This window comes from Lepidochelys kempii, chromosome 10 (assembly GCF_965140265.1).
Source record: "Lepidochelys kempii isolate rLepKem1 chromosome 10, rLepKem1.hap2, whole genome shotgun sequence".
Classification (NCBI taxonomy): Eukaryota; Metazoa; Chordata; order Testudines; family Cheloniidae; genus Lepidochelys; species Lepidochelys kempii.
In genome coordinates, this window is record NC_133265.1 from 47798774 (window position 1) to 47821074 (window position 22301).

Sequence of the window (22301 nt, forward strand, 5' to 3'; positions counted from 1 at the left end):
GCAGAGACCCAGTGTAGCCCATTCCAGAAAAAATTCCTTCTGGAGGCGGGCCAGGGAGCATGGGGTGGGCTCGGCTGCTGAACCACTGCCAGAGCACGGGCAGGACCAACTTGTTGAGCACCAGCACCCTCCGCTGAAGGGAAAGACACCAAATCAGCCTCATCCACCACTGCAACCAGTCAGACACCCTGGCCTCTAGATTGATTCAATTCTCCAGCGGGGAGGAACTGGTGGCAGAAGGGTACACAGCCAGATGGAAACCCACCAAGGGCCCCAGCCACCAGCGGGAGGTAGGACATTTCAGTGCCACCCCACTGATGCTCCACTGAGTTGGCCAGGCTCATGGGCTGCTAATGCCATGGCTTTGCCCTGCTCATCATCCACTCATGCTCTGTAGCTTTGGCTTGAGCCTGGCCAGCTCCTTCAGCGTAGTGGCCCTCACAGTGAGCGGAGGCAAAGTCTCCATGTGGCCGCTTGTGACTGTGAAACCCTTCGCGAGTCTCTTCAATCCCACGCCCAGGCTGGGTCACAATCTCAGCCCATGCAGCCTGCCCTCACCCTGAGTCCCGGCTCACGCCTGCCAGCACTTCGTTCCCTTTCAACTCCTCCCTCTTCCCCACCCTCTCCCTAGGGCCCCCCTTATCCTCCCACCCCCCTTCCCCTTCCTCCCACTGACTAACTTCCTCTTCACATTCACAATGCAGCGGGTTCTCAGCTCTGGCCGGCAGCGGCTCCAAACCCGTTCCTGCGGTGGGGTGTTTTTCTTCCCCTCTTGATCCGGAGCAGCCCGGGAGGAAAAGCCTGTCAGGCTGAATTTACAGCCCTGGATGCCTGCCTGCCCCGATCGCTCTCACGGGGACGGAGTGGGGCTGGGACCAGCGCTCCCTCGCTCGGAGGTGGATGCGGCGTGGCCGGGAGCGCACGGCGGGCTTTGGGAAGAGAGGTACCCAGACGTGGCTGCTGAGCGCCCGGCTTCACCGCCCTGCCCAGCGCAGAGAGCCCCTTCCTCCGCCGGAGCCCCCCGCTGGCTCTGGACCATGCGCCTGGGGAGGGCCAGTTTACCTGCGGGGAGCAGCCGGTCCCGGCACCAGCAGCCACAGGTTAGCCCAGCCGCCCCCCACTCACAGCAGCCAGCCGGCTACGTCAGGACAACGTGCTGGGGGCGAGGCGAGACGGTTCAGTCTCTTGTTTGGCCATCGCTGGCTGTCCCCGTGCTCAGAGGAGAGGGGCACTGCCAGACCGTGGGCTGGGGGGCAGAACAAGTCACTCTGCCAAATTGCTTCGTCTCTCCATTCCCCAGCACCCCCCTTAAAAAGCACCGCGTAGTCTGTCGTGTGAGGCAGGGAGCGGAGAGGAACCGAAAGATCTGTTATTGCATCAGATTACTGGAGGCTGGGGGAATAGAAACCGGAGAGGTGAATGTGGTTCCTCCCTCTGTGTGGGAGACTCAGCATCGGCTGTGCAGAGGCCTGGGTGGGGATCTGAGATGGAGAATTCTTGACCATCCCCCCCCTTTCTTGGGTATTACCAAGGCTTTTAGCTAGTTGTTTAGTCTACTTGGTGGATTTGGGCTAATGCCAAAAATGTGCTTCACAGAATGATTCTATAATGTCTCTTGGCAAGTTCCTTCTTTTTCTTACGGTTTGGAACCATTTGTTTTTAAGAAAACTCTCCATTTTAAAAAATAACCCTCGTCTTTTATTTTAAAAATGCCTTTTCTATCGTTCTGAGGTGCCGCAGCATGTGTGCAAGCACAACTTCTGGAGAGGAAGAGTTCGCAAATTAAATTTTTCTGTGTATAGATTCTTCTATAGTCTGTTAAACCTGGTTCACTAGTGGTATTTATTGTTTCTCATTTCCCTTCAGTTTTATCACTCCTTAACAGTGATAAAATGACTGGACTGGAGCCTGGCCTGTGACCATGAGAATAACTTTCAGCAACTGGCAATATAATTTTTTGTAAAAGGGGCTGGTTATAATCCGCCTCTCTGACACAACAGTTATATATTTTATATAGAGTTTTCCCCAAGGTCGTCCCCCCCCCACTGCACTGAGTTTTTATTAATTCCCACAGATCATCTGTTTCTTGTTGGATGGTTAAGAGCATAATGGTCTTCAGGCTTCAGTTACAGCTTCTTACCCATTTATGGAGAGTTTAGGTTCCTGTGGTTTATGTACAATGTGTATTTTGGGCCAAATGCTGCTTTCAGGGACGTATTCAACTCTCATTTAAATCAACAGGCATTGATGAACAGTAAGTAAGGTTTATTTTTTTTGGTAACTATAGTACTTGCATCAACAAAGGGGCTCAGTGGGCAGAACTTAGGAAATACCATTTGTGTGAATGTGTGTATTGAATAAAGGACATTTGACAATAGTACATCCACACATACATGAACTTTTGGTTAAGTTTCGGTTTCAGCTTTTCTTAATTCTTTAATAGATCATTAGAGCAAGTATAGTTAGACTTAAATAGTTAGTGCTTTGTTGTTTTGTGACTGCCTGTAAGTGGCCACCAGCTCTAAAATGCATATGTCTCGGCTTGTTATATTTTAAATTAAACTGGTATGTTTGAACCAGATCTGTGCATACGGTATTCATTTGCAGGTGTTGTCCTATCTTTATAGCTTATTTGCTACAAGCATTCAGATAATGTTATCTGTTTCTGGAATCAAAGGACGCTTAATTGTTCTCCTGCCTTACTGGACCAGCTCCACATCCAGGCATAGAGCATTCTTCCTTACTTATGGTACTCTTCAAGTGCTCTTAGAAATAATTCTCCTATTTCCAATAAAAATGATGCACTCCCCTGCAGGAAGGGGAGTGAGTGAGTGAGTACACAACTTCATAAACATCAACTTAAAACAAATGAATTTGGTTAAAGGGAAAACTTGGCTTTGCCTCACCATTTGAAAGATCCAATAGTGAAGTGCTTCTTCAGGAGAATAAGCTGTGCAATGTGAGTAAGGGCTTGAACCCTGACATCTTCCATACCTCATCCTGCCACTGACCTCAATGCAGGCTCGAACCCTAAGTCAAAGACTGCTGGAGAGGTTACTGGAAGGCGATTTCCTTTGCAGGGGCACAGGGTCTCTGAGATCATGAAACCAGCATTGCAACTGCGCAGAAACTCTCATAATTGTAGAGAGAATTCCAGTAGCTTTTGGGCAACATTTTAAAAATATTTACACTTTAAGACTTTGACCCTGCCTTTACAGGCTGCTTGTTTCATATGGTGTCAGTTTTGTTTTTACGTGATAGCTGCCACCAGTGTTCTCCAAAATGGTGCCCACTGTCTTATAAAATGTGTATTTGCAGGTTATAAATGGATCCAGGAACTGGCAATAGGATCAAGTGTCTCCCACCTCTTTTGGCTGCCAGTTCAAATCTGGCCTGAGGTGCTAGCTAAAGCTGTTACCATCTAGTCACCAATGTGGGCTGTAGAGAGTTGTGTGAGCTGTCAGTCCAGCACCATTTGCATGCATTAAAAGCAGCTTTTAACAGTGTATTTTCAGTGAGAGGGGCTTCTAACAACAAGGTGCTTTTTGTCTTTTTGAACTAGCAGTGTTGAGCTGAGCAAAATGCTGGCCCAAAGAAGAGCTCTATGGAGCTCAAAGGCTTGCCTCTTTCACCAGCAAAGTTGGTCCAGTAAAAGATATGGCCTCGCCCACCTTGTCTCTCTCAAAAGGGGTACAGATCTTTTGAGGCTGGAGTTCTCCCCCATTTCCCACCCTTTGGCACCTCTTCCTCTATCTTGCCATCCATGCCTCGTCCCTGCCCCGGAATCTTTTGTGGCCTTTCCCATATGCTTGATGGGACCCAACAGCACAGATGGAGCTTCAAAGGAGGCTCTGCAGTAGTTGGCAAAGCTGCTTATAAGGAGTCTAGAAACTGAGGAGGACCTGGCTGGGAGGGACTGAATAAATCTCTTTGAATGGATGGTGAGAGACAAGGAATGAGAATGTAATTCTGATTCACCTAATTCCCTGGCCAACTACTGATACCTTCATGGGAGCTGTACGCTTTAGTGTGAGGGCAGCGGCTTCACGGGGCTGCTACAGGAGCACAAGTGTGGTAGGACTGTAGGACTCCTGCCCTTAGATCTGGACAACTGGCGCGTGAATGGGAGTTTAAAAAGGTGGCTGGAAATCTCTTGGCTTGTTGCTACCTGTCTCTTTTGGATTGGCTGGTAGTTGATGATTACCTCCTCATACCACATGGGGGTAGGAGGAGAGAGGCTGAAATGAGAGACTTACACTTGTTGTTGTTTTTCCTGAGTTGTTGGGCACCTAATCATGTGGAGGAAGGGCAGGGCGGGCTGTATTGTGTGGTGTGGCGGCCGCGTGATGGCTTGGCCCCTGAGGGTGAAATGATCGACACAGTTGTACTTGTTCTGAGTTGTCAAAACAAAAACAAATGTATGAAACCTCCAGAGCAGGCTCTGAGGCTGGGGGTGGCAGCCCCAGTAGACATGTGCTGGATGGTTTCATTTAATTCCTTTCATTGGGGGGAGGCGGTGGGGTGGGAACCTCACCAGCACCCTTTTAAAAACCTCAGAAATGTGCCGGATAAAGCAGATTGTGACCAATCAGTTCTTATAATGAATATGATTTTCTTCACATTTCCCCACTTAAAAAAAAGAGAGCATTTCTTTTCTTCTCAGCCCCCACCCCCCCAGCTTCTGGGAAAAACCCATCTGAAAACAGGAATAAATCTATTTAATCCGCCCACCTTTCCCCCCCCCAGTCATTATCTGTGAGTGGTTTCAAAATCGCTCACAAAGGACTCTGCACGTGCTGAAATTCATTCAGGCATTTCCCTTGCCTCCGCTTCCTACACGGATGGTACGATGAGACAATAGCCTTTGTTTTTGTAGCTTTATCTGTGCCAGGTGCTTATCAGTCTTGTAACTGTTAAGACCACGAGCTTATAAACCTTTCTCATTAAAGTACTTCCATTGGCTTTGTTGGCACTACTTGTATGTGTAAGGCAGGATCTGGGCCTAAAGGTATAGTCCCAGTGGAGGCAGCTGAACTGTATACACGGAAAAGACAAAGGGCTTCTCCCCTGTCCCCCCCACCTCAAATAGCTGTGTGTTCATATATTGCTTATTGTGCACGCAAACTGCTTTTAACAACACTTAGCGCTTATTTAGCTTTTTCATCCTGGAGTGCTTTATAAATAATGGAAATGGACAAGTAGCCTGAGCAATAGATTACAAAGTTCAAACACAGATTAAATATCAAATGGGCTGTTTATTTGGGATGTGTTCTTAAATGAAAAATATTTACCCACAATGCTATTCAGAAATCTGGCCTAGTGGCGTGGGATGGCAGGAATGATGTCCTCTTAATGCTCCTCAGGAAGGTGGGGAGGGAGAAACGTCTTGCAGTTCAAGCTTCAAGAATATTGTTTCAAAGTCTCCTCATAATGACAGATTTCAGAGTAGCAGCTGTGTTAGTCTGTATCCGCAAAAAGAAAAGGAGGACTTGTGGCACCTTAGAGGCTAACAAATTTATTTGAGCATAAGCTTTCGTGAGCTAGAGCTTCAGCATCCGATGAAGTGAGCTGTAGCTCACGAAAGCTTATGCTCAAATAAATTTGTTAGTCTCTAAGGAGCCACAAGTCCTCCTGTTCTTTTTCCTCATAATGAGTTAGACACTGTTAGTTCAGTGACTGTTAAGAACTGCTAAATTTGCAACAGCCTTAAAGTAAATGTAACCAAATGAAAATACTTTGATAATTCAGTCTACCAAAAAACCCTGTATGCTGGAACACAAATTCATTAGGAATTGGGGAGAGGAAAACGTCCTTTGTGCATGTCAATTAATAAATTTACTGTTGCAGTAATGTAGTATTTTGCACTTAATTTATTGTGGGGTTAGGGTTTGGTTTTTTTCAGTTAAAGAAATTTGTTGTGCTTAGTCTGATCACTTTAAATATAGTATTTAGCATTAGAATAGTTTAGGTTTTGACATTCATACCTCCATCAAGGAGAACGGGGGAGGGGGGGGGAAGGGGGAAGGGTATGTTTTCCCTTCTGTTAGTTTTCTGCAAGGCTGGGTTAATCCCAGCAGCCAGCCTGTCTTCATTGTGAAGATTACCTATGTGAGTTGGGCCCTGCCTACTAAAATTACCGCCGTGTTGTCAGGATCTTATTGTGCTTCTGGGCTTCTGTGTGGTTTGGAGACGGGGTGATGGTCTTGTGCTCGCTACAAAGTTGAATTGTGTTTGCTGCTTGGTTGTATAATTTTCTTTTTAATTAAAAAAGTTTGGAGTTTCCAAAAAACAGAGTTGTAGGAAAAACCCATAGGAAGGCCCTAAAATCTTAGGATCCACACACTCTCTTCACCTCAATTTTCCAGAAGGTACATCATGACCATGTGAAAATCGGAAAGGAAAGATAAATGGAATCTCTCTACAACCTCAGCTACAGAATTCACTCCTGAGTGGTCACTATAGATGGATTTCAACATAAACTCCTCTCGAAACACATGCCGAAACACCCTCTCTGTCCAGAACTTGGACATTCCAACTGAGTACATTCAGATCAGGTCTGCATTTTGAAATTTGAGTCTCTTAACCACCACTTGGGCAACAAGGTGGCATCCAATACTCGCAAATTCAGAAAAGCTGCTGTGTCCTGTCAGACCTGCTAATCCATGAAGTAGTGGTTAGGGGGCATCACTTGGGTCTAATCCCAGCTCTGCCTAGTAACTCCATTGTGACTTCAGGCCATTCACTTCCTATTTTTCAATGACTTAGTTTCTCCATCAGCACACAAGGTCTGATAACAGGGGTGTTGTGAAGCTGAACTGATGTTTGAAAAGACCTTGCAGACCCTCTGATAAGAGCGGCAACATGTTTATCTAACTGACATCTGACTTTATTAGCGTCTCCTCCCTCAGGGGCAGTAGAAGACTTCCAGGGAATGGGGGTGTGGAAGGTATCATAGGTCATCTGGCAGTCAGGTATTCTTTCGTTGAGGACTTTAGCACTGTAAACAGCCAACATTGTTAAGGTGTATTCTAATTAAAGGAGGTTAAAGGTAAATTGCCAAGGAGCCTCCTGATCACATTATCTCAACCAATCCTCAAGTACTGGCTTCCAGTGAGAGCACCTCTGTAACAGAGGGGAAAGGTGAGGTAAACAAACCTGTCAGAAACAAGAAGGGCGAGGAGACACCCAGGTGACTATGCTGTCAGAGTCACTCCATGTTACTGAACTCGTGAACTACATGAGGGCAGGTGCATGAGTCTTCTTGCCGCATGCCATGTAAATGCCACCTGGCAACCGTAGAGAGTCTCTCCTGCCTGTCCTGCTTCCATGTGCTCAGAGCAGAGACTTGCTCCCAAATACAGTCTCTGTCCCCTTGCCACGTGCTCAGCTGGAAAACTCCAGCTGCCTCTCTCTCCGGTTTCTCACCACCTATGGACCCCTGTAAAGAAAACCCATTGTTCCCTTGGGGGTGGGCCAGCCATATAGCCATTCAAAGTCAGTGGCTCCAAATCGCTCTGTGCTGGCTTCTCAGTGATGGCCCTTCACGAGGTGTCAAGCACCTTTCCTGGCAGTGCCTCTGTCTGGAACTCAGTACAGCTGGCTGCCTGGGGCAAGTTTTAGGCATGTGTTTAGCACAGAAAACACAAAAGGAGTTCATAATCTGATACAGATGTGGCCCACTTTCTCGCACTGGGGACTGGCTTTTGAGGATGTTTCAACTTTAAAACCGGATGGAAACTTAGCCCCCGAATCCATAGAGAGTGCGACCCTGGCGTTTCAGAGCATAAACTATGTCCATAGCAGTCACAGTCTTTTGCTTGGCATGTTCGGTGTAAGTGACAGCATCACGGATCACTTTCTCTAAAAACACTTTCAGCACTCCTCAGGTTTCTTCATAGATCAAGCCAGAAATACGCTTTACACCACCACAGCGCGCCAAATGACGAATAGCCGGCTTCGTGATACCCTGAATGTTATCACGGAGCACCTTGCGATGGTGCTTAGCACCCCCCTTTCCCAAGCCCTTACCACCTTTGCCGCGACCAGACATAATGCTACGACCTTGGAACCACCGCTCTCAGAAAACCAGAACTCGGACTAACAATCACCTATTATTTTCCTGAGGAAGCGGGTGCTGCACACAGCTTCCTAGCAAAAGGAAGAAACCGAACCATAAAGCCCATGCTCATGCTGTGGCAGTTCCTGCTGCCTTTGCTATGAGAGAGAGGTTTTATCACCCTCTTTCTTCCTCTTTTCTCCACCTTCCCCCTCACGCCCCACAACTCTTTTAGCTTTTAAATCCTGTGGACTTGTGTCCTGCTCCAGGGTATGTGTGTGTGGGGGGGAATAGTGATCATGTGCAACAGTGGCGTGCGCGTCCAACTGCTTCAGAGTGAGGCAATGGGCCAAATGAATTCCTGACTTCAGTCGAGTTACCCCATGGATGAATCTGCCCCCCTGAGATCCCACCACATAGAATCATAGAATATCAGGGTTGGAAGGGAACCCTGAAGGTCATCTAGTCCAACCCCCTGCTCGAAGCAGGACCAATTCCCAGTTAAATCATCCCAGCCAGGGCTTTGTCAAGCCTGACCTTAAAAACCTCTAAGGAAGGAGATTCTACCACCTCCCTAGGTAACGCATTACAGTGTTTCACCATCCTCCTAGTGAAAAAGTTTTTCCTAATATCCAATCTAAACCTCCCACACTGCAACTTGAGACCATTACTCCTCGTTCTGTCATCTGCTACCATTGAGAACAGTCTAGAGCCATCCTCTTTGGAACCCCCTTTCAGGTAGTTGAAAGCAGCTATCAAATCCCCCCTCATTCTTCTCTTCTGCAGGTTCAACTATCCCAGCTCCCTCAGCCTCTCCTCATAAGTCATGTGTTCCAGACCCCTAATCATTTTTGTTGCCCTTTGCTGGACTCTCTCCAATTTATCCACATCCTTCTTGTAGTGTGGGGCCCAAAACTGGACACAGTACTCCAGATGAGGCCTCACCAATGTCGAATAGAGGGGAACGATCACGTCCCTCTATCTGCTCGCTATGCCCCTACTTATACATCCCAAAATGCCATTGGCCTTCTTGGCAACAAGGGCACACTGCTGACTCATATCCAGCTTCTCGTCCACTGTCACCCCTAGGTCCTTTTCCGCAGAACTGCTGCCTAGCCATTCGGTCCCTAGTCTGTAGCGGTGCATTGGATTCTTCCATCCTAAGTGCAGGACCCTGCACTTATCCTTATTGAACCTCATCAGATTTCTTTTGGCCCAATCCTCCAATTTGTCTAGGTCCCTCTGTATCCTATCCCTCCCCTCCAGCGTATCTACCACTCCTCCCAGTTTAGTATCATCCGCAAATTTGCTGAGAGTGCAATCCACACCATCCTCCAGATCATTTATGAAGATATTGAACAAAACCGGCCCCAGGACCGACCCTTGGGGCACTCCACTTGACACCGGCTGCCAACTAGACATGGAGCCATTGATCACTACCCGTTGAGCCCAACAATCTAGCCAGCTTTCTACCCACCTTATAGTGCATTCATCCAGCCCATACTTCCTTAACTTGCTGACAAGAATACTGTGGGAGACCGTGTCAAAAGCTTTGCTAAAGTCAAGAAACAATACATCCACTGCTTTCCCTTCATCCACAGAACCAGTAATCTCATCATAAAAGGCGATTAGATTAGTCAGGCATGACCTTCCCTTGGTGAATCCATGCTGGCTGTTCCTGATCACTTTCCTCTCATGCAAGTGCATCAGGATTGATTCTTTGAGGACCTGCTCCATGATTTTTCCAGGGACTGAGGTGAGGCTGACTGGCCTGTAGTTCCCAGGATCCTCCTTCTTCCCTTTTTTAAAGATTGGCACTACATTAGCCTTTTTCCAGTCATCCGGGACTTCCCCGCGAGTTTTCAAAGATAATGGCCAATGGCTCTGCAATCACAGCCGCCAATTCCTTCAGCACTCTCGGATGCAACTCGTCCGGCCCCATGGACTTGTGCATGTCCAGCTTTTCTAAATAGTCCCTAACCACCTCTATCTCCACAGAGGGCTGGCCATCTCTTCCCCATTTTGTGATGCCCAGCGCAGCAGTCTGGGAGCTGACCTTGTTAGTGAAGACAGAGGCAAAAAAAGCATTGAGTACATTAGCTTTTTCCACATCCTCTGTCACTAGGTTGCCTCCCTCATTCAGTAAGGGGCCCACACTTTCCTTGGCTTGCTTCAAGGGGAGATGGAGAATCTGCTCAGTTTAAAGACCCATATGTCTGACAGGGTGGTGGTATTCCAGTTCTACATGGCTCTAAATAAACCAGTTGTTGTACAGGAAGGCGTTTCATAGACTTTAAGACCAGAAGAGATCATTAGATCATGTTGTCTGACCTCTTATATAACACAGGCCTGAGGATTTCGGCCCGTTGCCCTGTAATTGGGCCCAATACATTGTTTGGCGAAAGCGCAACTTCCTGGAAAGGCATCTAGTCTTCATCTGAAGACATCAAGAGGTGGAGAATCCACTGTTTCCCTTGATACGTTCCAGTGGACGTAAAGGGGGGAACCTTGATTCTCAAACGTGAGGGGAAAAGTTAAATAATTGCAGGGAAAAAAAGGGGGGGGGCTCCCCAATCTCAAGTACAGATGGTGACTTGGGGAAATAGTTTCCCTCCGAAAAAGGAAAAGTTGCTGAAATTAAATAGGGGGAGAAACAAATTGGAGAGGATTTTATATCCATAGTTAACTACCAAACTCTTATTCTCAATATAAATCTTACTTATAATCCCTTTGCTCAGGAAAACAAACTACAGAGTTTTGGGGTGAGAACTGATATATCTTAGAGCAGCAGACTACTTAAAGGGCAAGTAAATCAGTTGACCAGCTGAGTAAGGGAGGAGCTGTCATTCCAGTTTCGGCTAACCAATTCGGGTTCAGAATTTATCTTTGCAGGTTCTGTGTAGGGAAACCACCTTTCCACTTCTAAATCTCCACAGTCAATGTGACTCTGGTGGGGATATTGCAAAGAAACAGCCTTTTCTCTCTTTGATGGAAGAATCCTATGTGGTATTGAAAACTGAATGTTACTCTGGGAGAAGAGGGAAATGCAGTGGAGGGGGAAAATCAGACTCAAAGCTTTTAAATGAAGGTTGGATGTCTTATGAGAAGATTGGCTCTAGTTTGACTATGATCTGTTAGGCTAGATGCAGGGATCACAGGGTGAAATTTCTGTGGCCTGGGTTATGCAAGAGTTCAGATCATAATGGCCCCTTAAAGTGTTTTGCTTTTTTTAATCATGTAAAGTGGGGTTTAAAAAAAATCGCTTGGGCCTCTTTATTAAATCATTAAAAACTTGACCTTTCATGTGGGTTTTGTTTAATCCTTTGCAGGTCATCCTTTTAAATGCTCCATGGGCGTGCCTCCACAGGAAAATTGACCAGAATAACTATTCTTCAGTAGCTCCCTGTGTGGATGCTCTAGTCTGAAGTAAAAGTGACTTTATTTGGAATAAGTATTCCACTCATAAAGCAGACTGTTTGGAATATCATGTCCAGAGGGGGGAGTTATGCCAGAATAGCTATGCTGGTCAATTTCTTCTGTGTAGACAAGACCTTTATTTCATCCCCACTTTCTATTTCCTCCATGTTTCCCTCCCAGTCACATTCTGTGAGCACTAGATCTTGCCAAGAAAAAAACTCAGTCCCAGATAATAAATGGAAAGAAATTCATCAGTATGGTCTTGACCAGGGGTGGGCAAACTTTTTGGGCCGAGGGCCACATCTGGGTGGGGAAATTGTATGCAGGGCCGGGGCAGGGGGTTGGGGTGCGGGAGGGAGTGCAGGGTGTGGGAAGGAATGCGGTGTGCAGGAACGGGCTCAGAGCAAGGGATTGGGGCAGAGGAGGGGTGCGGAGGGGCTCGGGGAAGGGGGTTGGGGTGTAGGAGGGGTGTGGGTGCGGTGGGGGCTCAGGGCAGGGAGTTGGGGTGCAGGCAGGCGGCTTAGGGCAGGAAGTTGAGGTGCACGGTGCAGGCAGGGGGCTCAGGGCAGGGAATTGGGGTGCAGCAGGGGTTCAGGGTGCAGGCAGGGGGCTTAGGGCAGGGAGTTGGGCGGGGTGTAGCAGTAGTGCGGGGTGCAGGCAGGGGGCTTAGGGCAGGGAGTTGGGGAGCAGGAGGGGTTCAGGCTCCGGCCCGGCGCCGCTTACCTAAAGTGGCTCCGGGGTGGCAGTGGCGCACACCAGGGCCAGGGCAGGCTCCCTGCCTGCCTGCCCGCCCTGGCCCCACGCGGCGCTGCTCCTGGAAGTGGCCGGCACCATGTCCCTGCGTGGCCCCTGGCGGTGGGGGGGGGGGGGGGGACCACAGGGCTCCACGCGCTGCCCTTGCCACGCCTCCAGGTATCTCCCCCGAAGCTCCCACTGGCTGTGGTTCTCTGTTCCTGGCCCATGGGAGCTGCGGGGGGCATTGCACGGAGCCCTCTGCCCCCCCCGCCCCACCACAGCCGCAGGGACATGGTGCCGGTCACTTCTGAGAGCGGCGCAGGGCCTGCCGCACAACGAGGGGCAATCCCGCAAGCCGGATCCAAAGCCCTGACAGGCCGGATTCAGCCCGCGGGCCGTAGTTTGCTCACCCCTGGTCTTGATATTGAGTGGCATTTCCAGATGTCCTGCAATCATTACTGTGATGGTCCTATAGCTCCCTCTGCTGGAATGATAACCCATCGTAACAACTGAATACATTGAGCCATATGAAAGGCATTAACTGACATTGCTGAACACTAAAACAATAAGTCCACAGTTGTGGGGGGGAGAGTGAGAGAGAGACAGTGTGTGTTGGGGGAGAGTGTGTGTGTCAGCATGCTGTCTCTTTAAGTTGAGAGCCGCCGGAAGCAACCAATCTGAGGCAGAAGCTGATGCATAGACAGCTGATGTCCTCCTCACCCCATCTCAGCAGAGACCGGTACATGACTGGGTGGAGGGGGGACACCCCAACATCAGCCTCCGCCTCACTCCCTGGTTCTGCACAGCAGGAGTCTCTTCCCACCCCTCCCAGCAGCAGCCTGCCCTGCCTGCCTGCCGCTGTGGTCCTAGGGCCAGAGGGAGCAGGATTCTGCGCTAATTTGATTCCCTCAGAGTTCTCCCACAGCCTCCTCTCCCCACAGACCCAGGAGATCTGTCTTCTCCCCTGTAGTTCAGGTAGGAGTGTATTTGCTGCTGGCATCTTCAGCTGGGCAGCAGCTATGTAAGCTCTCCATGTGGAGCAGTTTCAAAACTTCCTGGGGCTTTGAAAGGGGAGGAGCACATGCCTGTGTAGCTGGATTCAAGGCAGTGCAGTTCAAAACGATGAGCTGAGCAGTCACAGTGGGCATTGTAGGATACCTCCTGGAGGCCAGTTAAGGTGACATAAAGAACACAGCATCTACACTGGCGCTTTGTTGATCTAATTTTGCCACAAAAAGCTCTATGCCTCTTGTCGAGGTGGTTTTATTTTGTTGGCAAAACAGGAGCATTTTTGTTCGCAGGAGGAGCATTGTAGTCTGCACACCTCCACTGTTTTGTCGACAAAAGCTGCCTTTTGCTGACAACATTGTCTAGTATAGACAAGGCCTTAGTTGAGTGTAGGGTCTTGGTTTGCTCTCAGCCAGTAAACCGTGATAGCACAATAACACTGTCAGCACCTCAGACACTAGCTCAAAATAAGAAATTGAGGCTGGTCATATTAAAGAATATCTGGTTGTTTCTAACATTTGGTTTAAAATGAATATAGTAAACTTTAAGGCTAATTAAGCCAATTATCTGTGGTTACACTTAACTGAATTCTAGGAGTAATATATGCAAATGTACAAACACAATACAGTTGCAGAATATAAATTCCCCCAAATGTTTGGAGGATTAAGAAAGATTGGCCTAGAAATACTTTTGAGAAAACATTTTAAATCATTAAAAGAAATGGCTCAACTATCTACACGTTTCCCACACCCCCGAACGTTCAATTGAATCATGACAGAACCATCGCACGCTGCTATTGCGTGTTTGCATTTAAAAGAGGTGATGGCAAATAACTAACTCAGCTAAAGTTTTATTTAAGACAATTGATCGGTACTGAATACAGCACTGTGCAGACTACAGATTAAAAAACATACATTACCAATGTGAGAGCGGAGAAGTTTGTAGCTCACTTTGCTTCCAACTAACATCCCCAAATTCATTCCTTATATATTGGTTTAGGTTAGGAGACAGAAAATCCTTTGAGGAGGGAAAAGCTACTTTCCCATAATGTATCCTAGTGTTTCTTCTCTCTTCAGTATCTCAATTTACCTCAGTACTTGATGGAATTTCTTTTATGGTATCCCAGTTTATATGATTGATAAGCGAAAGGAATTTCTAATCCAGTTTTTATTATTAACAGCTGTGGTAACAGGCAATTTCTAATGAGTTAAAAACATCTTTCAATGGGTCATGTTTTCATAAATCACAGAAAACATCTGCAATAACAAATACATCTTATCAATCACAGAACTTAATTGTATTATAAATAAGGCCCTACTTAATTTGTGATATTGTGGCTTCTGCAATATTAGGCTTCCTCTGCAATTTTGGTTTTAATTAGCTTACTTTGCATAGTCCACAATTTTGCGTACAGTAGAACCCATTTATTCAAGCTGATAGCGGTGGGGGCTCAGGCTGTCAGTTGCAGCAAAATGTCTGGTTATTCAAAAACAACCCTGCTTCCCACCACCACCACCACCTCCCAGGCATAACATAATACTTGAGTGTTTATATTGTTCCAGCAAATTTTTCTTAATCAAATAGGTCTACTCTATTCCAAATCACTGCAATTAATAGAGGTCCATTATTACTTTTTTGCGATTTTCCATGTCTGGTCTGCAACGCAGCTGCAATTATTTGACAATCATCCCGCAATTCAAGTAGGGCCTTAACAGAGTAATTGATGATGGATGCTTAAAATTATGTTCATTCTAGCACACTTCTGTAGTATGAGGCATCCTTTGTTATTGCCAGGGGTCCCTTCTTGGACATCTAGATTAGATCAAGGGAGTTAAAAGATCCATACACATTTCCTTATGAGTACATGCCTTTCCTTCATTTTGTCGATGAGGTTCAAGTTAACTACAGAGAACTTTTCAGTTGAATAGGTACAGAGACTAAATCATACAAATGCACAACATAAAAAGGATTGTGGTTAACATATAAAAGAACTATAGTGGATATTAAAACCCCTAACACTGCCAAGCCTCACAAGTTTATCAAAGGTTTTATGATATTTGGTGTTTGCTCATAAAACCCCAGTTTTTGGAATCATGGGATTACCTGAAAATCTCAGTTTTCATTTAAACAGTTTATAGTCCTCATGGTTGCAGAGAAAAGCATGAAAAAAGTGACCCTTAAAGGTTTACGAAGTAGAAGGCAAATAAACCTAAAATGTACTCTCTACATTTTACACCTCTGGTTCTCCCCAGTTGTTATCAAAATAACATGGCAAGACAATTTTGCGTGGCAAGTTTCTGTGTGACTTGGTTTTGGCCCCTTTTGCTTAAATCACTGTCTTCCTTTTTCTTCTCTTTCAGGCAAGTCGGAGTGAATCCCTTATTGTGCATTCAGGACACAAGGTGGAGACTGACTTATAATGGCTGGGAAACGACACTCAGAGGACCTGGACCCTGTGACCTACAACAAGTTACCTCGGCTGGAGACAGAGCCAAATTGTGTCCTCCCCACGGGCTTGTGTAAATCGAGCCCCTTGCCTAGTCATGGCTCTGAAAACCATTTCAGCTACAAGGGAACCTACTTTGCTTACCCGCTGCAAAGCCCCGATGGGACTGAGTCTCTGACACACTGGAGTCCAGCTGCATCTTACATACAATATCCAGGTAATGCTGTCAGCCAGCACCTGAGGAGAGATGGTGCACTGATGAACTGCCTGCTGTATGGACGAGAAGCTGAGAGCCTGGGGGTAAGACTACAGAGCTCTGGTGCTGACAAAGGGAAGGACAGCATGGTCCGAGACCACCTGGTTGTTCAGGAGAAGTGGGCAAATCATATGCAGCAGGCTCAGGGCCACGCTTTCCCAGTGCAAAAACCTGCGCTCATAAACAAAACAGTTGCTCAGGCACCTACAGGCTATGCTACCTTGGCAGTGCCCAAGCCAGTTTATAGAAGCCCTATTTGCTATGTGGACCCCAGGGCTTCTGTGTCCTTACAAACTCAGATGGAGAGCATGCAGAAGAGGCCGCTGGAAGTGGAATGGACTGTACCAACCCCAGTATCCTCAGGGCACCATATCCATGTAAAAGACCAGCCATGTGGGACTGCTTTACCCAAGAGAGCCCATCACCCTGATCCCAGGTTCCTGCAGTTACACCAAGGCACAGGGGTTCCCACTAAAGAGATGGTAGCAGCCTCTGTAGGCTTTCCACCTTACCATACAGCATTTGAGAAATACAGAGCACATCAAAGCACCTCCTTCCTTGAAGCAAACTACCCTGCCGTGTACAACAACCAGAAAAGGGTCAAAGATGTACATGGAAGCAGCTTATCCCAACATACATGGTCCAAGCTACAGCCTTCCGCTGACAGCCCACTGGCCCATTCCCAAACAGCAGCCTATCAGGACAGATCTCCAGCTTGCTACTCGGTGTCTCACTACCCACTGACCTCACACAAGCAGATGTTCCTTTATAAGGAGACCCCTCATGCTGAGGAACAGAATGGCACTCTGTCGACCTTGCCAATTGCAGGTGGCTACAAAGGAACCAACTTTCCAGGAAGTGGGGAACCTCAGCCCTTCTGTAGCACTTACTTGAGGCATCATTCCCCGAGAGGCTATTACACCAGCCCTCTGGAGAGCTATGCGTGTAGCCCAGCTGGTCCAATTCCAGTGGCCTCTCCAGCTTTGAAGCCTGGAGTTTCTTCTAGAGAACCTGAGCTCCAGCAGAATTCCAGCTGCAAAGTGGACTATCTGCAGCAGAACCCCAGTTTTGTTTTTGCCCCTTCTGACATGGCTTTGTACAATGCCTCTGTAGCTAATATGGATGCCGGTCATGATCGACACATTGATAGCAGAGTAGCTACTTCTCATGGGACTCAACCGGTGAGGGAGAACCCCAGAAGCAAAGAGGTTGCTAGCCAGCACAGTGCTTTCCAACCGATTGGTGCTCCAGATAGGCTACCTAACAGCTCCGAAAGGCTCACTGAAGTGCTACCTAAAGGAGAGCCAGGCTATGGGTTGGGCCTGTGTCAGACGGAACAACCCAGCCTGCATAGAAAGGAACAATCCCACTCAGAGAGAAGGTCCACTTTATCCATGAAAGAGCCTATGCACAGAAACACAGGGATTCATGAAGCTCAGTTAGGAGCTCCCATTGTCATTACTGATAGTCCAGTTCCGTACCACCACCACCACCACAAAAAAGGAGAAGCCCTCAAGGTCAAAGACAGGCTTGTTTCCTCACCCCAGATCATTTCTTCTGAGGAGAGACGGAAAAGCCTGAAAGATGCAGAGAATTCTCCTCCCTCCTCCCCACCTATGCCAGTTATCAACAACGTCTTTAGCCTGGCACCATACCGGGACTACATAGAAGGGTCTAAAGGGTCGGCAGAGATTCCCTTCTCAAAAGATCACCAAGAGGAAGAGTCCCCCTTCCGAAACAGCCTGGCAAGTGGAGACTGTAAGGCTATCTCAGAGTCACCTTCTGCCAAGGATTCATCAGAAAAGCCCATTGGGAAAGAAGCAACCCAGGCCCTAAAAGGAGAGATGGGGATGGGTGAAAACCTCAGTGCAAAACTGCAGGAGGGAAGCTGTGAGAGCTACAAGCCAAAGATTCTGTCATGCAGCCTGCCAGTGAGAAGTGAGCCACGGAACGGCAGCATCAGCGCTCCAGCTGCCACTGGGAACAGGGAACTTACTCAAGATGATGTAGTGCTAGACCTCAGCTTGAAAAAACTGCTAGTGAAGGCCAATGATCCTCTGAGCCCAGCTGGACAGACTGAGGTGACTCCTAAAGGAGAATGTGGAGAGGAAGAGGCGAAAGAAGGACCACTCAAAAAGCAGAGGGTGTTCGAGGGTTCCAAGACCCAGGCCTTGCCTTTGACTGTGGAAAATAGCTCTGGGGACAAGAGCAACTTCCAGAGCTCGGCAGCCTTCATGTTCAAAAAATACAAAATCTCGAAATCTATCCCGGCACGTGCAGTGCCCCCAATACAAGCCAACAGCCCCCCGGCAGCCGCCCAGGCCAACAGCCCCCCGACAGCCACGCAGGGTCCCCCGGCAGCCGCCCAGGCCAACAGCCCTCCGACAGTGACTCAGGGCCCCCCGGAGGCCACTGAAGCCAACAGCCCACTGAAAGTGACGCAGGGTCCCTCGGCAGCCACCCAGGCCAGCAGTTCCCCAGCACCCAACCAGGGCCCCCTAGCAGCAACGCAGGGCCCCCCAGCACCCATCCAGGCCAACAGCCCCCTGGCAGTGACACAGGGCCCCCTAGCAACCACCCAGGCCAATATCCAACCCTTGCAGATGACGTGCCTTTATCTGAAACTGCCCGACATTTCAAAGTCCCTGCCCTCCAGTGCCCCAGAGGCCTCCCCGGCACTGGGAGAGACCAACGTCTCGCTGCCCAGCAACTGTGAATCCCCTGCCCAGCAGACTTCATCCAGCCAATATTTCACTGCATTGCACATGTCTCTCTGCAACAGGATTTCATATTTTGTGTCTGGAACATCTCCAGAGCTCCTCAAACAGTGGCTGAGGAAGGTGGAGCTGGACGGGGAACAGAAAGAGAGCTCAAAATCTCCCCTCAAACCCAAGAATGGTTCCCGGATCCTGGAAGCCCAGAAACCCTCCAAAGGCAAGGAGATCTGGCTGGGTTTCCAGGATGTCAGTGTGCTCCTCAGCAAGCTGCTGTCTCAGTTGGAGACCTTCATGTTCACTCGCAAGTGCCCTTTTCCACATGTGGTTCGAGCAGGTGCCATCTTCATTCCCATTCATGTGGTGAAGGAGAAACTGTTCCCCAATATTTCTGGAGCATCTGTGGACCACGTGCTGCAGGAGCACAAGGTGGAGCTGCGCCCCACCACCCTGTCTGAGGAGAAGCTTTTGAGGGACTTAGAGCTTAAGTGCTGTACTTCCAGGATGCTGAAACTGCTCGCCCTGAAACAGCTGCCTGACGTCTATCCAGACCTCCTGAATCTCCACTGGCATGACTGTATCAAACACTATCTTGGTAAGTGGTGCTAACTCTCCAGTAAGCCCTTTCCCATCCCTTAGATTGTTCTGCCAATGGGACATTTTCCATATATTAGTAGCTCTCCAAGAAAGGGGTCAGCTGTACGTGTCCAGTAATGGGCATTTTATTGCGTAGCTGAAAATCTGATGTGCTTGAAAAGAACATTGATCCTGTCTCTCTTCTGCATTCCCTTTCCCATCACTGCTAACTAGCTGACTAAGGTCAACTGATGCATCCTCCTTGCCAAGCAGCCTGCCTCCCCCTCCATCTGACTCATCCAATGGTGTTGGGTCACTGGCCGGTGTTTGTAACATAATACATTCCCCCGGAAACTATCAATCTCGCAGTTCCTGAATTGCAAAATTTCCCACTTGGCCAACACATCCGGGTGCAGGTGGATTAGAATGGAGACCAGTTTCTGTTGATACAGGGATAAGTTGGAACTGTGGGAAAAGAAATAAGGAAATGCAGCTTTCTGGGAGAGATACAAGGTTCTTTATAGAAACTGGCCTAAATGTTGTAGTGGCTCTGTAACATCCAGGCTTTCCAAAATGACCAGTGACTTCGTGTGTCACCATTTTGTGTACCTGCCTTGGCATGCCATAAAGGGGATTGACCTTTAGAGGGCACTTCTTCTGAAAATCGGGTCTCAGGGTGGGTACTCAAAAAGAAAAAGGCACCCAGAATCATTAGTCACTCTTGAAAGCCTTCACCTCAGTTTACAGTGGACAACTTGCAGGTGTGATTAAGTGTTCCCTGTGTGGGCTTGCAAAGTACAGTAACATATACAGCTAGGTAAAGATCCAGCTACCGGGTCCGAGAGGCCTCCCAGATGCTAATGCAAGGGCGCATTGCATAATGTCTTGGCACCAGGCTCTTGTGGCCTCGCCTGTTGGCAGAAGTGAAACTCATGTCGGGAATTCATAACTGCCTGGAGTGACGTCAGGAAACGATTGTTCTGTACTGAGCTGCAGTGTTCCATTGTATGCAGTGGCATGTGCAATGCATCTGAGACCGAGCACTGCACTCTGCTACTGGGTGCTCTCTGAAGCACGGAGTGGCTAGTTTAATACCATTTTGTGTTCCTTAAGGAGACCACAGAAGTTGGATAATCACTGGCAGCAACTGGGGGGGCAAGGGGAGACTTTTCCTTCCTCTTCCACTCCCTGTGTCTTGTCCATTTTGGAGACATGAGTTAATAAGCATTAAAATGTTTACAAGCATATTGAAAAGAGCAGTAAGTGGAGAGGAAGAGGAGAAGGATAGATGAGAGGGGAGTGGAAGAAAAGGATAGCAAGGGATGGGGAGGGCAGATAGAAAAGGGAATGATGTGAGGTAGGAAAAAGAGAGAGGGTGAGATTTCCAAAAGCTTTCCGCACTGAGTTAGGGCCGTGCAGAGTCCTCTTGGAAATCTGACACATACAATTTCTTAAAGGTTTTAAGCCACCAAAAAAATTGACAGATGGGAACTTTCAGCAGGTTTTTTGGGTCTATTTTATCTTCTTCTGTAAGGCCCCATCTAAGCCCACCTTCAACCATAGCATGAATGAGGCTGAAAAAACTCTAAATGGGAAGTTTTTTAGAGTTCCCTCTTAAACCTTTAAAAATTTAAATTGTGTGGGAGGCAATGGGGCCGGACGAGTTGCATCCGAGAGTGCTAAACGAATTGGCGGCTGTGATTGCAGAGCCATTGGCCATTATCTTTGAAAACTCGTGGCGAACGAGGGAAGTCCCAGATGACTGGAAAAAGGCTAATGTAGTGCCAATCTTTAAAAAAGGGAAGAAGGAGGATCCTGGGAACTAGAGTTCCCTCTTAAACCTTTTAAAATTTAAATTGTGTGGGAGGCAATGGGGCCGGACGAGTTGCATCCGAGAGTGCTAAAGGAACTGGCGGCTGTGATTGCAGAGCCATTGGCCATTATCTTTGAAAACTTGTGGCGAACGAGGGAAGTCCCAGATGACTGGAAAAAGGCTAATGTAGTGCCAATCTTTAAAAAAGGGAAGAAGGAGGATCCTGGGAACTACAGGCCAGTCAGCCTCACCTCAGTCCCCGGAAAAATCATGGAGCAGGTCCTCAAAGAATCAATCCTGAAGCACTTACATGAGAGGAAAGTGATCAGGAACAGTCAGCATGGATTCACCAAGGGAAGGTCATGCCTGCCTAATCTAATCGCCTTCTATGATGAGATTACTGGTTCTGTGGATGAAGGGAAAGCAGTGGATGTATTGTTTCTTGACTTTAGCAAAGCTTTTGACATGGTCTCCCACAGTATTCTTGTCAGCAAGTTAAAGAAGTATGGGCTGGATGAATGCACTATAAGGTGGGTAGAAAGTTGGCTAGATTGTCGGGCTCAACGGGTAGTGATCAATGGCTCCATGTCTAGCTGGCAGCCGGTGTCAAGTGGAGTGCCCCAGGGGTCGGTCCTGGGGCCGGTTTTGTTCAATATCTTCATAAATGATCTGGAGGATGGTGTGGATTGCACTCTCAGCAAATTTGCGGATGATACTAAACTAGGAGGAGTGGTAGATACACTGGAGGGCAGGAATAGGATACAGAGAGACCTAGACAAATTGGAGGATTGGGCCAAAAGAAATCTGATGAGGTTCAATAAGGATAAGTGCAGGGTCCTGCACTTAGGACAGAAGAACCCAATGCACCGCTACAGACTAGGGACCGAATGGCTAGGCAGCAGTTCTGCGGAAAAGGACCTGGGGTGACAGTGGACGAGAAGCTGGATATGAGTCAGCAGTGTGCCCTTGTTGCCAAGAAGGCCAGTGGCATTTTGGAATGTATAAGTAGGGGCATAGCGAGCAGATTGAGGGACGTGATCATCCCCCTCTATTCGACATTGGTGAGGCCTCATCTGGAGTACTGTGTCCAGTTTTGGGCCCCACACTACAAGAAGGATGTGGATAAATTGGAGAGAGTCCAGCGAAGGGCAACAAAAATGATTAGGGGTCTGGAACACATGACTTATGAGGAGAGACTGAGGGCACTGGGATTGTTTAGTCTGCAGAAGAGAAGAATGAGGGGGGATTTGATAGCTGCTTTCAACTACCTGAGAGGTGGT

General features: G+C 47.9%; 1 protein-coding gene and 1 pseudogene across 6 annotated transcripts in view; one reads left to right on the top strand and one right to left on the bottom strand.

Moving 5' to 3' along the window:
* Nucleotides 1-679: 679 nt before the first annotated feature.
* Nucleotides 680-22301, top strand: part of C10H15orf39 (chromosome 10 C15orf39 homolog) — a 33279-nt gene continuing 11657 nt past the window's right edge. For 4 of the 6 annotated variants that reach the window (XR_012153946.1, XR_012153945.1, XM_073303433.1 and 1 more), the window contains exons 1-2: nucleotides 680-1100; nucleotides 15577-19227. Coding sequence is in view for 4 of the 6 variants with exons in the window: in XM_073303433.1 (XP_073159534.1) it covers nucleotides 15636-19227 (3592 nt within the window). In the remaining 2 variants the exon portion in view is untranslated. Of the gene's footprint in view, nucleotides 2255-15576; nucleotides 19228-22301 lie in introns of all 6 variants that reach the window. The other 2 variants (XM_073303434.1, XM_073303435.1) reach the window with 2 other exon arrangements.
* Nucleotides 7657-8050, bottom strand: LOC140917917 (histone H4-like; annotated as a pseudogene).